Below are 16,886 nucleotides of genomic sequence, written 5' to 3' on the forward strand. Positions count from 1 at the left end.
ATATTTTGTGGAGATATCTAAACATGAAAAACCTCCTTCTATAAATGTTGTGTGATGGTGTATAGTTTAATTGCAGCAACATAAGAGACAAGAAAGGGATGTCACAGGTGGTAGCAAATACGATGATACAAAATCAGAGCAAGATTGCAATAAGTGACAGACTTTATCCCCAACACTTTTTTAAACCTCAACATTTTTTCTTCAATTTCTTTTATTTTCGCAACTTTTTTCGACTAAGTGACCAGCATGCCTAGAACTGTGAGTGCTGAAGTAGCAATGCAGAAAAGCACTTGCCCACAGGGTGAGCCCACGGCCACTTGTAGACCTGGCAGCGAGGTGAAGGCTGGGAGCTCTTCTACAGCAGCAAGAACAGGGAACTTCTGGGGCAGCATGTCCACAGCAAGATACATCAGGCTGAGAAAAGAGAAGAAATATTAAGGGAAATTACACTGAACAAGTGTTTCCCACGGATAACGTATGCATTTATTCCCCCCAGGCAGACGTACCTTTCAGGTCCCGCTGGCCAGTCTGTTCCACAGGCTGTGTCCATGTTCATCTTGCTGTGGGACTGACCTTCCTTAACAGAAGAACCACGACTAAACTGATAACATTCATCTCTGCTCTTGCTCTGACATGGTTATTCGTTAGTTCTTCCTAATTACTGTTCAGTTCCTTCCTTTGAGGGAGGCACTCCTAATTCACCTCTGTTCAGGTTGGATAATGAGTCACTGACTTTAATACCAACTGTTATTAACCCTTCCCTTACACAACCAACATCTGGGAACTGTGGAACACGTGTCTCAGTGCTGAAGTAGAAGATTGATGAATCCTGCAGGCTTTCTGCTGCTGGTTGATGAAAAAACCACTTTGTTTGCCTTGTGTCTTTGATTAATTGCTCTTTAAGTCTAGCTTAATCTACCTGCTTTCCAGAGTAATTTTGTTTTTCCATAAATTTAACTTACTTTCCATTGTCTTCTTGTCTGGCCAAACTTTTAGTTTATATTAAATAAGTTCTGGAAGCACCTTGTTCCCCTTATGCTTTTCCTCTCTCTTCTCATTGGGGAGAGAGGGCTGTGTGTGTGGCTGGGCACAAGCTGGCAGTGCTCAGTTCTGCTGTGCTGCCCTGACTCCAAGGATGCTGACAGCCAGGCTCCTGGTGGCACATGCTCTGGACTAGTTTCCTTCCTAAATAACAAAACAGAAAAAGACACAAGCAAATTTATAATTTATTTATAGATTATTTGCCATTCCTAAGACTATAGAAATTAAAGACCCTGTGAGACAATTCATGACAAGAAGTGAATTCTTCTTGACTCAGTTATTGCTCACAAGGCTATTTAGAGAATGGCTTGTTTGTGATCAAGTTTTGCACTGCTGGAGCATTGGATACATGCAGGGCTCTCTGAAAGTCTGATTTTTAGGTACCTCATGTATGGCAGTACTTGTTATTTTGACCAAATTTTGGTGATTTTTTAGGATGTTTGAAATTCTGAAGTTCTTTCTTGTTGATCCACTTTCCTTCTATTAGCACTACTAGCCTCCTACCATGTTTTGTGTGTTCCTCAAAGTTCCTTCCAAATGCTTTCATTATTTCAATGTTACTAGAGCATACCTATTCTTATAGGGTAATCTAAGAGTTCTAAGGGGAAAGTAGTTCAGAAAGAGATCAGAATATTTACTTAGGAAACCACACTCTCAGATTACTGCAAAAAGAGATTTCCGAGAAGAAACATGCACTTGTCATTGATTACTTCCGTAGCTTTTCCAGGATTCTTTATTCTATCATGCTGATGCTGCACCAGTTGGGCTCAGACACACATCCATGGCACTCACTGCCTGGGAGTGAGCTGGCCCACCCCAGCTGCAACAGCTATTCCCTGCTGGCAGTATTTACTGTGGGTGTCAATCCAGCATGACTGAAATCTCATTACCAATATGCTTTTCCTCATTAATAAAATATTAATGTGAACATACAGCATCAGCAGTTTGACACTTTCTGTAGTTTTCCAACACCTAAACAACAAAGAACTGCTCAGGTGCTGTGGTATTATTGCAATGATAAACTTGCAAGCAACCTCTGGAGCTTGGGCACTTTGGCCATTTAAAAATAATTTCTTCTGGTACAACCGGAGACAGTTAATTCCTCACTGCCTGTGCAGTGAAGAGCAGGTTTCTTCCAGTAATTGATAGTAATGCTCATTTATGGGTTTCTTCCCTGGTAGTTGATACTTATACTTGTTTACCAGTTATGGCAACAGTTTGGCTGCCCTGTGGATGGCAGATCTCAAGATGCAAGCAGTTGCCACTTTATGCATGTCTAAGGTGAAAAGGCTGCCAAAATCATTGAGGGAGGTGATTGCATATCCCTATTCTGCACTGCTGCGGCCTCACCTCAAGTCTTGTGTGCAGTTTCAGGTGCTACGATACAAGAAAGATCTTAAGCAATTACAGAATGTCCAAAGGAGGGCTAAGAAGATGGCAAACAGGCCACAGGGGCCCTCCAAAGAGTGTCTGAGGGCACTTGGTTTGCTCAGCTGGAGAAGGGAAGATTGAGGTCACAGCTCCAGGGGCTGCAGCCCCTCCTGAGGGGCAGCTCCAATCTCTGCTCTGGGACAGGGACAGCACCCAGGGAACAGCTGGAGCTGGGCCAGGGCAGCGTCAGGGTGGACATCAGGGAAAGGTTCTTCCCCCAGAGGCCGCTGGGGCCCTGAACAGACTCCCCTGGGTTTGGTCATGTCCCCAAGGCTGCCAGAGTTCCAGGAGCATTGGGACAACACTCTGAGGGACAGCCGGGGTGGGATTGTTGGGGTGTCTGTGCAGGGCCAGGGGCTGCACTCGATGGCCCTTGCAGATGCCTTCGAGCTCCGGGTATTCTACGATCTGGAAGCTTTACCAGCAGCAGCAAACGCTCAGCCGGGAGAGGCCAGGCCAGCCGGTCACCTTCACCGGAGGCGCTGTGGCCAGGCCGGGCGCGGCACCGGCCCGGGAGACCCCCGGCTCCCCGGGCGGAACCGAAGCGCTGTGGGACCTCTTCTGCCGCCCTTGCACGGCCCAACACCCCGAGCAACAGGTGCCCGGAGCGCCGCTCTCCCGAGCGGGGTCAGCCACGGCGGCCGCGGGGCTGATGGAGCGCCGCTGGCCAGCAGCGCGGGGCCAGGACCGGGCCGGGCCGATCCGGGAGACCCCTGCCCCGGTTCCCCCGCCGCTCCCCGCCTCCGGCCCCCTCCTCTTCCCCGCCACTCGCTTCCGCCGCGCTCCCGCGCATGCCCGGGTTATGCAACGGCCGCGGCGGGCGGGCCGGGCCGGGCCGGGCCAGAGCCGCAGGGCAGGGCAGGGGGCCGTGAGGGGCTCCGGGCTACGAGCACGGGCGGCGCCGAGGGCGCTCCGCTCTCCCCGCGCTCCCGCCGCGGCCCCGCGCGGTGTGTGAGTGGCAGCGGCGCCGCCGCCAAGTCCCGCCCGTTCCGCTCTCGCTGCCGCAGGCGGCGGCGGCGGCGGGTTGGTTTCCTGCGCGCCCGGCCGCTCCCCCGCCCCCCGGCAGTCGGAGCCGCAGCCGCCCGGATCCCCGAGCCATGGCTCTGTGAGCGCAGCACATGGCGGCCGCGGCAGCCATGAGCCCCCCACTAATCCATACAACTCCCCCCTGATCGGCCACTGACGGCAGCCAGCGCTCCCACCCGGCTCCACCGCTCCCACCGCCCGCCCGCCGCCGCCGCCGCGCCGCCCGGCCCGAGCCCAGACCCCGCTGCTGCCGCCGCCGCTGCCGGGCCCCCGCTCGCCCGCCCGCCCGCCGCCCGGTCCTCACCATGGGAGTGCAGGGATTCCAGGACTACATCGAGAAGCACTGCCCCAGCGCCGTAGTGCCCGTCGAGCTGCAGAAGCTGGCGCGGGGCAGCCTCGTGGGTGGGGGCCGCCAGCGGCCCCCCCAGACCCCGCTGCGCCTCCTCATCGACGCCGACAACTGCCTGCACCGGCTCTACGGCGGCTTCTACACGGACTGGGTGAGCGGCGGGCAGTGGAACCACATGCTGGGCTACCTGGCGGCCCTGGCCAAGGCCTGCTTCAACGGGAACATCGAGCTCTTCGTCTTCTTCAACGGCGCCCTGGAGAAGGCCCGGCTGCACGAGTGGGTGAAGCGCCAGGGCAACGAGCGCCAGACGGCGCAGCAGATCGTCAGCCACGTCCAGAACAAGGGCACCCCGCCGCCCAAGGTCTGGTTCCTGCCGCCCGTCTGCATGGCGCACTGCATCCGCCTGGCCCTCATCCGCTTCCACATCAAGGTGAGGAGGAGCCCGGAGTCCCCCCCGCCCGGGGGTCCCGGCGCCCCCTCCCCGCCGCTCCCTCCTGGCTCCAAGATGGCAGCGGGGGCTGCCCGCGGGGGGAGGGAGGGCACCCTCAGCCGCTACCCTCAGCGCCTCAAAATGTCGCCCAGACCCGCGGGGGCGGCACAACTTTCGGCGGCCTCAATCCCCGGGGGATTTTGGCTTATTTACATGGCGTTGCCCGCCGCCCCCCCAAGGCCGGAGGCCGGGAGGCCTTGGCGGGGCGACTGGCAGCGCCCATGGCCCGGCCCGGCAGCAGGGCGGCTTCTGCCTCCATGTTCTTTCGCTCCGTTGACTCAAAATGTCCCTTCTTGCCTTGTGGGCTGTGGTACCGCAGGGGAGAGCGGGTGGGCGAAAAGCATCTCTGTAATTAATTACTGAGGGAGGAAAAAAAAAATTAATCAGTTCTCGCACAGGATGGATCTGCAACAAGTTCCCGGCTGAGGCGAGGTGTTTTAAACTTGGGCTGAAGGGGAAATGGCTCGCTGCAAAAAACGCAGGGGTGCCACTTTTGGCTTTATGGAGGTTCTCGTGTTTGCTCAGCGTTTTCTCAATATCAACAAGCTTTTAAAAACAGTTGTAGACTAACTGGCTCCTTACTCCATAACAGCGTCACTTATAGTTTTGGGCAATCAGCAGTGCCAAGCTGGCAGTTCTTGTTTTAAACTCCTTATTTTAAGGGGCAACCTCAGTTTTCCAGCCCCACAAACAGCCCTTCATGTCGGAGCTGGGCTTCATGGCCGTCTTGCGCTCAAAGGCTACGATTTCAAAGGTTGCAGGATATGACCACGTCGCATCTCTCCACATGGCGTTCCTGATTTACGATGGTTTCTGTTCAGCTGAGTGATTGTGTATATTGAAACACAAGACGCTGGAATAGCAAGCCCGGGGATGAAGCTGCAGTTTTAGGAGTTGCCTACTCACCTTCCTGCTGGGGAGGGAAGAGCAGCAGGAGGGAAGCACATATTCATGCTTTATTATCTTAAATTACTTTTGTCGGTAGAAAAATATTATGTTATCTTGGGAATTGCTCGATCACTAGCAGCACCTTAATGTAATTTGGCCTTTCAGCGGATGAGAAACATTCTGGCTGGGCTGCAGGCCTGGGGTGCAGAGGCCTCTCTCCAAGGAGCTCACCCCACAGGTGGCTTTGGGTGAAGTTTCTCCTAGTTCTGCCAACAGGGCGGGAATGGTGCTGCTCCCTCGTAGTGCCCTGCTCGCTGGGCCAGGCCCATGTGTGGAGGAGCTCTGAGCTGGAGCGCAGCCATGCTGAGTTCACTCGGCAGTGGAGGTCCCACCCTGTGGGCCGTGGCCGGGATTGGGTCAGCAGGCCGGGGCCGCTGCGCCAGGCGAAGCGTGTGTGGAACAAACTGGAAGTGGAGGCGAAGCTCGTTCTTGCAGGGCACGTGTAGCTCTGCCGAACGTGATGCCTTGGGCTCGGCCTTGCTTAGAGTGAGGAGGTTGTGGCCGCCTCTGCTGCAGTCATTTTTCCTGGTCATCGTAGAAGCCAAATGGTGTTGCATTTTTTGGACGGTGGGAATTTGCACAATAAGTAAAACATCCTATCATTTGAATTTTTGGGGACCTTTTGTTGCTAGGAAATAGTTTTGTGCTTTCAGCAAAAAGTTTTAGGGCCCATAAAGTGAAGGTCCTTACCTTGACCTGTTTCTGGGTGCATTATAAATCTTCCTCATTTCGTATTGGGACCCAGAGATCATTAGTAAAAACAATGGATGGGGTAAAGGAAGGGATTTTTTTTTCTTTTAGTGTGTTAAAGTAGAGACGTGGTTTAATGCAACATAAAAATGCATAGTACCCAACAGGAAGGCAGCTATTTTGATATCAGTGGGAATTCAGTGCTTGCAATAGTTTTGTGGTGTGTTGAAGTGGCTGTTAGTTTGTTAGGCATTTTCTGTTACAGATCTGACTCAGGTACATTACATCTGAACCGAGTTGCTGCATTTGACAAAGGTATTACCCTGTAGGATTTTGTTTACTTTCCAGTGCTGCTGCTTTAGCTCCTTTATGGTTTCTTGGTGACAGCCCTTATTCCTAATCTCACACAGCAGTGTGAGCACACTCATACTGAGTCACTTTTCATTAAAGAAATTTAAAAAATACCCCAAACTTGCAAAATCTCAGTAAATACAGTATCCCCCCCAGTTTGATAGAGAAGGTTTATGAGGTGTATATTTATTCGTCTGTGTTGGGTTAGCCCCAGGAGTTGACAACTTCTTACCAGATACTGAGGGGTGTGGGAGGAGAGATATTGTTGCTGTCCACACCACTGAGCCACCACCATGCCTGTCCCAGCTGCACAGGTTCTCTGCATTGCTCAGATGTCCTGGGGATGGGAAGGATATCAGCAATTTCTGTTGGATGCCTCAGTTTTTTCAGTTGTCCAGAAACTCTGATGATAAATCTAGTTGTAATGGGTTAATTTTCAGGTTAGGAAGGATGTTTCATGCTTATAGTGGTCACATGCATAATACACATCAAAGATACTGCTGAGCTTAAAGCACTTTCCTTCTCTGCTGTTCTTCTTCTCTTACACGATTCATTATATTTCTAAATCTGCTTTGTTACATATATCTGTTTTTCTCTAAATCTTCCTTCAGTTTTATTCTCACACACTCTGCTGTAGCCCTCCTGATGCCACAGAGCAAAATGCATCTTGAAAGTGTGATTTTTATTTACTTGTATAGGTGATTTAAAAAATCTACATATGCATAAAACAGTTTTTAAATTGTAGTGTTTTCTTACTTTGTTTTGAGGAGTTGGGTTGAGAATACTGATTGACTTTAAATGTGAAACTGATTTTCATATTTTTATGAGCATTTGAGTCTGGAGTAGGTTTCTGTGTGAAGCTAGGAAGTGGCCATGAATTTAATCCATTTTGGTAATTAGGGAGGAGAAAAAGTAATGTCTTCTATCCAGAACAATTATAAATCACTCACAGATGGTTTCAGCAGGATGTAAAAATAACAGGTTCCTCCAGGTTATAACAAATATCCTGCGGGTTCTTAGTTTCATTGTGACCTGGTGGTTTTCAGTTTGGGGAGAATAATTCTTAAAAGAAACTTTTATGCTAAGTAGGTTTGCTAAAATTGAAATATTTAGGTAGTGGAGTTCTTAATAACTCTAATACTTGGGGGGATTGTTTTGTTCCCAGTACCTTAAGGTGCTCATGTGTATTTACTCAGGCAGGATTCTCTCTTTCTGAGGCAGCACCATTAATGTTTACACAAGATTTAGACTTGAGAATGGTTCCACATTCCTGACTGTGATTTCCACCACATCCCTCTCCTTTTGAAGCTGCTGTTCATTTTGAGAGCCATGAGATCTCTCTCTTACTTCCATCTTGTCAGAGCTTTGTGGGTTAACTGTACTTTGGTAAATGCCACTCTTTTCCTGGTGATGGTTCAGTTATTTGAACATGGATTCTGGTATTCCCTGAGCACACAGCAGGTTCCTGCTGGGTTAAAGAGCTCTATAAAATGGGGTGGGAACTACAGGCTGTGGAGATAGAGGAAATAGCTCATAAAAAATCAGAGGAGCTGCACACAGAGCTTCCTCTTGCGTTATCTGCACACCCATGTCACACCTAGTGCTGCAGAAGTTGTTCTCACTTGGTTTTTTATAGATCAGAGCTGCTTGTGCGTGCAGAGAGGTTGGGTTTAGAGATATGGACATAATTTAAATCTATCTACTCTTAATTAAAAAACATTGGAGGGATTTTTCTAATTTAAAACCTGTGAAGACTGGTGGGTGGGGGTGGGGTAAAGCCTAAGTTGCATTCCTTTAGTTAGGAGCTATGTAAATCTGATGTCTTTAAATTTTTTCCAAAAGTGTTTATGGTTTCTCCCACACCTTATGCTAGAGGGCAGCATCATTGTGAGAAAAATGAGTGTGTGTGTGTTCTTGTCACAAAGTAAATTTCAAAACCAGTCCATGGGGAGGTTTCTGAAGAAATAACATTTTCTGAGGACTATGGGATGGTAGGGTTAGTAGTAGGGAGAGCTTAGTGAGCTGGTCATTGTTTGCAGGAGCAGGTGAGGTGCTGACTGTTTCGCTGCTCAGGGTCTGGCTTGAAAGGGAGCATCTCACAGAGGTGCACAGGAGAAGTAACATTTGACATACCTCTCTGGAATATGGAGTTCAGCAGCAGCTTCAGCCAGTGCAAGACTTGGGTAGAAGAGGAAGGGTCACTGCAAACTTGCTGTGGGTGACTGCAGGGGCTGTGGACCTCGTCTCCTGTTCTGCAGAGGAAATAAATAGCCTTGCTGGCACTAAGGCTGTGCTTATTCATGTATGCTGTGGAGACTGAAGCTAATAGTTTTGTACTGGTCTGTTTTGGGATAACTTGCCATCTGTATTGTTGTTAAAGGGGATAACTCAGTGAGGATGGGTTATACCAACACCCAACTTGCAGAAGGATTTCTGTGTGGCTGAATGTGCATTGTGTCTGTGGGTGGCAGAAGCATTGGGGATCCAAAGGGATCCCTTCCCCTCTGCTTTCCTCAGCTGGCTGTGGTTGAGTGTGCTTTATGCATATTGTAATTGTACCAGTTCTGAAGGTATGGTGGAATGCAGGGCTGAGGGTCCTGGCATGTCCTCATGGGACTTCCAGTTTCAGTATAAGCTTCTTGATTGGAAAGGGTTCCTTTTATATATCCAACATTAGGCGTTGGCCCATGTCTCCCTGCACATGCCTATTCAAGTCATCTGGTTTCTGTAGCCTAAAATATGGGCTTTGTTAGGCAACAGGAGTGGAGAGGTGAAGTTTGGGCTAAAAACTCAAAGCAGTTTGCACCATCAGATTCAGTTGTGCATGAAGGGATTTGGCTGAAGGTGGAAATGAGAAAAAAAGTTGGCTTAATACAGCAAGGTTTGCATTTGAAGGGTCAACAAAGTTATCTCTGTTCATCTGTGGTTGTGTTTGGCCCGTTTAAAAGGCTCAAAAAACTTTAGAAGGTGCCATGAGTTTGTTTGATCATGGGGGACGTCTTTATGTGCTGAACTGCTGGAGTAGCCACATCCTCAAGGCTTTTCCCATGAGCTGGTACAGACACTGGAACAGTCATGTCTTCAGAGTTGAAATGTTTCTGGTAATAAGCAGTTTTTTCAGATGAGTTCACTAGTGCACAATGCCAGTGCAGCACGCAGGCTTGCAGAAGTGTGTGCTGTACTTCCAAGTGCTCCTTAGGTCCTGTCCGTATGTGCTGCATCACTGGATTTTTTTAATTACTTCAAAAATATCTTGAGTATTTTAAATTCATGTGTATCATTTCAGAACGACCCACTATATCATAATAGTTGTGATCAATCAGTGCTTCCATTTACGCTGAAGCTAATTGCTCTATCTTCTACTCTAGGTTGCACAGAGCATTGAAGATCATCATCAAGAAGTAATTGCTTTCTGCAGAGAAAAGGGTTTCCATGGTTTGGTTGCATATGACTCCGATTATGCATTGTGCAACATCCCTTACTATTTCAGTGCCCATGCCCTAAAACTGAGCCGGAATGGGAAAAGCCTCACAACAAGCCAATACCTAATGCATGAAGTTGCCAAGCAACTGGACCTGAATCCAAATCGCTTTCCTATTTTTGCTGCTCTTTTAGGTAAGTGAAGATGCTGCTAGTCAGCCTTATGATTTCAGTTGCTGTTAACGGGTTTAAAATAATGTGTGTGTAATTTGACAGAGTACCTGGGGAAAGGCATCCTTTTGTTCCAGACATTCCTGCTGTGTGAAGTGGACTGCATGTGTGTTTGAGGTCAGACATGCCCAGTTTATAGAAACCTTTGAGCAATGCAAATTGTGGCTGTCTAGAAAGAAGAGCTGAAAGCAAGGGTTTGACTGAGCTCTGCCTAGCCAGAATGTTCTCTGTGGGTGGGGGAAATCAGGACAGTTGTGGTTCTACTTTGGGTCCTGTATAGTGTATGAGGTCTAGTTTTAGTGGTACACTTTCCTGACGGGAAGTATGCTTTTGTCCTGAATTCTACCTAAAAATAACACCTATGGAGTGAAGGTGCTTGGTTTGCTGGGGCATTTTTTCCCCTCAGAAATGAGTATTGGACAAATATGGCAGCATGTCAGGTGCAACAGAAATATGCTGAGCTATTATTGAGTGGAACTCTGCATTTCTGAAAGCACCAGTGACTGACCTTGTACCATTCCATTGGTTTTGGCTGTATACTTTCTTAGCACTCCTGCTTCTCATGCCCATGAGCTCCTCATACTCAGTAGCATAGGTGGGAATGTCTCCAGTTTCACTTTTCTGCTTAAATGGGAGAGTTTTAAGACACTCTATTTCCATAGCAGTGGTAGAGAATAACTGTCATACTCTCTCAGACAGAAGAGTGAATTAAGTACTGACAAAGTTGACTCCAATGAAAAAGATTTATTTATAATAGCATTCTAAATGATTTTTGGGAACAGCCATGTTCTCAATCTTGTCATGCTATGCAAACAAATTAAGAATGGTAACAGGATAGAGGAATAAAACTTCTTTGAAAGCTCTCAGTGAGAGAGGCTTTGTGTCGCTGTTTTAAATGCTAATATTTTAGTGGTCCTTAACATTGTTCCCAGTCCGGGAAGGCACTTTCCATATTAAGAAGGAAAGACCCAATGGATCTTGCAGTAGACAGCCACTGGTATTTGGCTAGTTGGACTTGATTTTGTCGTTTGTTTCTCCTGTCTGCACAGGTGTAGGGGGGAGGCCATGGTAAGGATGGCTGAGCTGCCGTTGCAGGAATTGCATGACAGACGACTGTTGCTTGGCTTTTTTTTGGAGTCTATAAATAAGTAAGGGCATGCCAGTTCAGTGAGTAATAATTACTGCTGGAAAAGCAGTTTCCCAGATGCAGATATGCTTTATGGACTTCATGGGAAGTGTGGCTTTAAGTTGCCACACAATTCCAGCTGCATGGTCTGTGGGGCTTTGCTTGCTTATATCAAGTAGTAGGTGAGATAAGTTCTGATAGAGTTTCTGAAGGTTTTGCAGTTTTATGCAGGAAACTCTTGGTTGTTTTTTCTCTCTTGTCTTTCATGACCAAATAGTTTTCAGCATGTTCTTAGAAGAAAGAAATTTGAGGTAATTTCACATGATTACTCTAGAGAGATTTGGCTGCTTTCCTCCCTCCCTGTCAAATTGGTACAAAGGTTAAAAACCCCCAGGTCAGCTACAAGTTTAGTTCTGAGTATTCCTTTGCATTTCTTACCTGTATGTATTCAGTATGAGTAAGCAGAATAAAGTTCATGGAAATCAGGGTTAGAAGAGAAGATACTCTCAAGATCTTCCTGTGCTTGGAGTTTTTTTATTATTTTTATATGAGTGAATTTTAGGAACCTTAGATATTTGGATAGGAAGTGATTATATAAGCTGACAACAAAAAGATACAGTTTGGCTTGAAGTATGGGCAACATGTTTTAACTTTTGCAACCTTGGTAATACAGTAACTTTTTTTTTTTTTATAGAATACTGGGTTCCTATATGCATATAGGTGCGTGAAGCATGGAATGTGTTTAAATTAGGCTGGCTCATTTTCTAATCTAATTTTTTATATTTTTGTTGAATATCTGAGGACTTCTCTGGTTATTCCATCCTTATTCCTGTGGCCTCTTTGAATCTTTTTTGATTGTGTTAAATAGAATAAAGAGAAGCACAATGGGAGGGAATGAGTGAGCATTTGGTGACATGGGAAGGCGCAGGAATTTTTTTCTGGGTACAGCAGTATAATTCCCCATGCTAGTACTTTGTGTAGGAATAAAAGAATGTGTTCTGAAATAATTACAGTTAAGTTGCTGGTTTAATGTTTGCAATTCCAGCAGGCCCAAACTATCACTATAGCTGTGATATCCATATTCAGCTTTAGGGCTGCAGATGTATTTCCCTCTATCCAGAAAACTAAAGTTTTCTTTGTGTTCAGAATCTTTCTTATCATTAACTCCAAGAATTAATTTGAGAAATGCTGAAAAAGGAAAATCATCCTCCAAGTTTCAGTTTCACATTGAACAGTTGGAGATGCCTGAGGAATGATTGTAAACTGTGCAGTTAAAAAATTGTTCTCAGTGGCAAGTGATTTGGGATTGAGTTCTGTTCAGGGATAAAGTTTCTATTGAAATATCCCCTCACAATGTTTTTCTGACTGTATCAACAAGGCAAACTTGTAAAGATTGCTTTCAGATGGGGTTCTGTGTACACTGTGGTTGGTTGGCTTGGTTTACAGTTTGGTTTTTTTCCTTCTTACAGTTCTCATCTGGAAGGGGTTTATGGTTGTAGCATTGAAATATAAAGGGTATTCTTGGAATGGGAGGTTAAAATGTGATCTGGATACTGCATCCTCTGAGCATGCTCTTAAAAATTTCTGTTCTAGTTGCTGCTGATGTAAACAGGGAGTTGAATTGGGTTCTTTTGTAACTTTTGACTCAAATACTTCAGAATAATTTTTTAAAAGATAAGCACCCAAGCTTCAGCAAGTAGAAAAACAAATCCAGTGTGAGATATAGGCTCCAATTCAGTGAACTCTTTAGAAAGGACAGTGACTTCAATTAGTATCTAATTGCTTTAAAAAAAAACCTAAGGCATACACTAAAAGAAGCCATTAAATTGGGAAAAATCAATATATGTTGAGGTTGTTCAGCCAGGTCAAGAAATAGAGGTTGCTTATATAACACCAATCTCTTTCCCACTGTGACAGCACTTTGTAACATGTTTAGTTATGGAATCCTGTTCTGCTCCTCAGTAAAATTTTAGAACTACATAAGGTGAGTACAGGCATCACTTCTTAATTGGAGCACAGAAGACACTGCTGCATTTCAGTGTACATGGTGAGAATTGATTGAACACTGCCTGTATGTGTTCTGGGTCATGAATTAACTGCAATGACAGATGGAGACCAAACAAAATTGGAGTTTTGGTGGAATGGACAGAGACCCTGGCTGTTTTAAAAGGTAGTATTTGCAGGAGTGATTGTCAGTTAGCACAGAATTGTCCTGCTCTGGCTACAGTAGTTTTTTGCAGGCCTGTTCTAGAAAGACTATCTAATCTTACCTTGACCAGATTAGTGAGTGTGGCTGTTATATGCAAACTTGTTGAATCTTTCTGATGTGAGATTAAAGTTTAGCTCCTAATGAAAAAAAAAAAAAATTATAACATCTCCTTGCTGGAGATCTCAGTAGTGGGTGAAGTATTGATTGGACACAAAGACTTCCCACTCTGCTTGTCACCAGGCAGCTTGCCTGGCTTTGCAGGTTAAGGAGCATTAAGAGCAAACTAGATGATTTTACAAACAACCTAACAAGAAAGAAAACAATTGTTGTAATATTCAGAGAATCTTTTCATATTCTTTATGAAGAGTGCATTCACTAAGAAACTGCTGCTCCATAAAGCCAGGTGTTGAATAGATCCTGAAATTTTCTGCCAGAATTGTGTTAACACATTCTGTTTAGCTCTTTGTAAAGTTTGGGTACACAGCCACTGAACTCCATCAGAGGTCGATTAATACAAATGTTTTAAATGCTTCCTAGTAATATTTTTTTTTAGTGTGATGTGCTTTGGGAAAAAACCAAACAACAATATAGGTGATCTTCCATTAGGCATGAGCAGTGTGGTAAATACAGTCTCTATCTCTGTCCACGGAAAGAACAGAATAATTTCCCAATTCCTTCCCTGTTGACAGCACAAGGTCCCATCTGACCTGGTCAGATCATGAAAAGAACCTTCAGGAGCTGGGGATCTGCTAAGTGTGGCTGGAGCTGCTGGTGTTCCTGAGGGTTGGATAAACCTGGCTGCTGCCTTGCTGCTTGACCCATGCTTGCACAGTGGAGCAGAGTGCAGGTTGCAGGGGCAGCTCCCGTGTGGATCACTAATGGCACGTGCTGGGCTGCAGAAAGGCCTTACCAGCCTGTGTCAGGGAGCAAGAGAACAGGCTCTTACTCTCTTGCACCTGCAGTGTGAAATCTGTTGAGGATTTCCTAACAGGACACACTGGCTTGAGGTGGACTCTGGTTGTGCCTGGCCCTGTTGCTGGTGTCAGTGAGCTGGTTTCATGGAAGAGTGGTCCTCACACACACCAAGGAGCTGTTGCTGCTGCAGCAGTAGCATGCTAATTAGGTTTTTCTGGAGTAACAGAATGCTATCTGCAAGTTTAATCTGTTAATCCTCTTGATCAGGAGTTGAGGACTGACTGCGGATTTGTTTGCTGTACATAGAAGCTGTGTAATGTTTTACAGTGCACTTAAATGAGTTCTGCATTATGTTCCAGGTAACCACATTCTACCTGATGAAGATTTGGCTTCCTTTCATTGGAGTTTACTTGGTCCAGAACATCCACTAGCTTCACTTAAGGTACAAATTTAATATAACTAGGAGAAATTAAGCCAAAATCAATACTACTGGTTAACAAGAGCAATTTGATAGCTTAATTGAAAGCAGCTCTGCAAGGCCCTTGTGCTCAGTCACCCTCAAGTGTCCCAGTGCCTGGCTGCAGGGGATACCTGGGGTCATTGGCCTTACAAGGCTAAACTTATCCTGTGTGATCCCCCTCAGTGCCCTTCAGCCACACAAGTCAGAGCTCCAGTGTGATTTGGCTTGCAGAATGCAGCTTCTTGTTCTCCTCTTTCTTGAAAAGGAGAGTTTTTTGTTTGGTCATGTTCTTCAGCTATCAAAAATAATGAGCTGTATAGCTTCCTACCATCTTGTTTTATTTTCTGCTGCTCTGAGTTTGTGTGTAATAATCTGTTTTTGGTATTTAAAGTGTAAATATACTGGAAAACAGATTGCATGAGAAAGCTAAAGTGGCCTTTGGTAGGTTTGGAGGGGGGGAGTTGAGACAAGTAAATTGCCTGATGCTCTTAGTTTACAGCATGTGTGTTCTGCTGCTTCATCACACTTGCCTCGTGCATCTGCCAAGTAGAGGGCTATAAAAGGGAAACTGGACACATCAGAGAATGGGATCATAGTGACCTTTCTCTCTGCCACAACAGATACATATATTTGCCTTTCTCCTAAGGTGTACCATGTAGCAAATAATCTGCTTTTTGTAAATTCTGTCAGACTGCTTAGTTATCTCTACAGCAAAAATAGACAGGTTTTTCCCCTTCTGTTCTGGAAGTTTATGAAGCCTTGAAAACTTGTTTTGCCAAAGGTAGAATTTAAAACAAGATTCCAGATTTTCAGCAGAATTTTCAAGGCTTGCACATGCATTGCTTAGTGGACAGCTGTGACATTTGATGTTACACTCATCCTCTATTTTGCTGCTGCTCTGGTGTTTAGAAAGGTAAGTGTCAGCACATTCTAGTGGCAAAACAAAGCCTGCTTGCATGTTTGCTCCTTCCTCTTAAAATTCGAGGTGAAAAAATGAGTGAGTGTGCCTGTGTTTTCATTTTTTATTAAACAGGTTAAAATGTAACAACTTTTGCCAAGTGTTGGTGAACTTTCTGGTGATTCTTTCCTGATGTCTAGCCTGAGTAGACTTGGCAGTCAGGTCAGATTATGACTTCAGACACCTAGACCTTCTGGAAAGCCCTCAAAATTGATACCGAATTACTTAAGTGAAAATTAGATATGTCATCTTTGCATCTGTTCAGTGGAAATGCCAACTGGGCTTTGTGGCTGGCATCCCAAGGAAGTGAAATGTGTACCCTCAGAGCATCCTGGCCTGCCACAGGCACTCCTCCCTGCTGGGTTTTATCTGTGGCCAATGTGATCAGATTTGAGAGCAGTTCCCGTTTGGCTGTTAAGGGTTCTGTGAAAACTGCTGCACTGAAAGCAATGCAGAGCCCCAGATGAGTGCCCTGACTGAGGAGAGACTATCACAACACAGGATTTGTTGAATTTCATGGCAGCTTGCTGGCCATTTGCTCAGTGCACAGCACCTCTGTCTCCTGCCTGGCAGGGCTGTCAGGTGGAAGAACATACCTGCAGCAAACTAGTCTGCTTTAGTTACTGGAAATGGAACAACTGCCTGTTTGCTTCAGCTTTAATTTTACAGCACTCATGGTTTGAAATGATGGCTTGTTTCAGGAGCTCATGAATTGAGTTTCATTTCCTTGACATGCTGGTGTATCAGTGATGTCACCACAGCTCTCTGTAGGGATATCTTCAGTGGAGCTGTGTGCAAAGTGATATTACTTGTAAATTTTATGAATGCTTAAAAAAGCCTAAAAAACATTTCTATTAACCACAAGGCTGATAGTAAGGAGTAGTTTCAGAACATGCCCAAAAAGCACAAGCCTTCATGAGACCTCAAAATGGGGGGGGGAAGTTGTTGTGTTTCCCCAGGATGTCCTTCTTGGGCTGTGCTTACAAACTTTGTTTTGTTGTGTCTATTTAGAGTCACAACTGAGTGTTCTTCATGTTCAGGAACCAAGGGCTTTAATCCCACTTTATTCAGCTCAGGATTTAGAAAGCTTTTTCTCATTGTGTAAAGATTTTAATCTTTTGTCTTTAGAGCAGTATGGTCTTGAGCATCAAAGCTGACAGATTCTGTTCCAGTGGCCGGATTTGTTGCTTCTCAGGGAGAACTGTGACAGTTAATAAAATACAGTTTATTTCCTGCATTCT

The 16,886-nt window shown here is 45.7% G+C and overlaps 1 protein-coding gene and 1 long non-coding RNA gene across 5 annotated transcripts in view; one reads left to right on the forward strand and one right to left on the reverse strand.

Annotated features, from left to right (window-relative positions):
* Positions 1-220: 220 nt before the first annotated feature.
* LOC131563271 (uncharacterized) lies at positions 221-4,008 on the reverse strand. Its single transcript, XR_009275283.1, has 3 exons — positions 3,803-4,008; positions 507-1,185; positions 221-414 (listed from the first exon to the last, which is right to left on the reverse strand). It is a non-coding gene; the product is annotated as an uncharacterized LOC131563271 (long non-coding RNA).
* Positions 3,692-16,886, forward strand: part of FAM120A (family with sequence similarity 120 member A) — a 46,452-nt gene continuing 33,257 nt past the window's right edge. For 2 of the 4 annotated variants that reach the window (XM_058813239.1, XM_058813242.1), the window contains exons 1-3: positions 3,693-4,277; positions 9,695-9,941; positions 14,587-14,669. In XM_058813239.1, coding sequence (XP_058669222.1) covers positions 3,804-4,277; positions 9,695-9,941; positions 14,587-14,669 — 804 coding nt within the window. In that variant the 5' untranslated portion in view covers positions 3,693-3,803. Of the gene's footprint in view, positions 4,278-9,694; positions 9,942-14,586; positions 14,670-16,886 lie in introns of all 4 variants that reach the window. The other 2 variants (XM_058813240.1, XM_058813241.1) reach the window with 2 other exon arrangements.

The sequence above is a fragment of the Ammospiza caudacuta genome, chromosome 12, assembly GCF_027887145.1.
Source record: "Ammospiza caudacuta isolate bAmmCau1 chromosome 12, bAmmCau1.pri, whole genome shotgun sequence".
NCBI lineage: Eukaryota > Metazoa > Chordata > Aves > Passeriformes > Passerellidae > Ammospiza > Ammospiza caudacuta.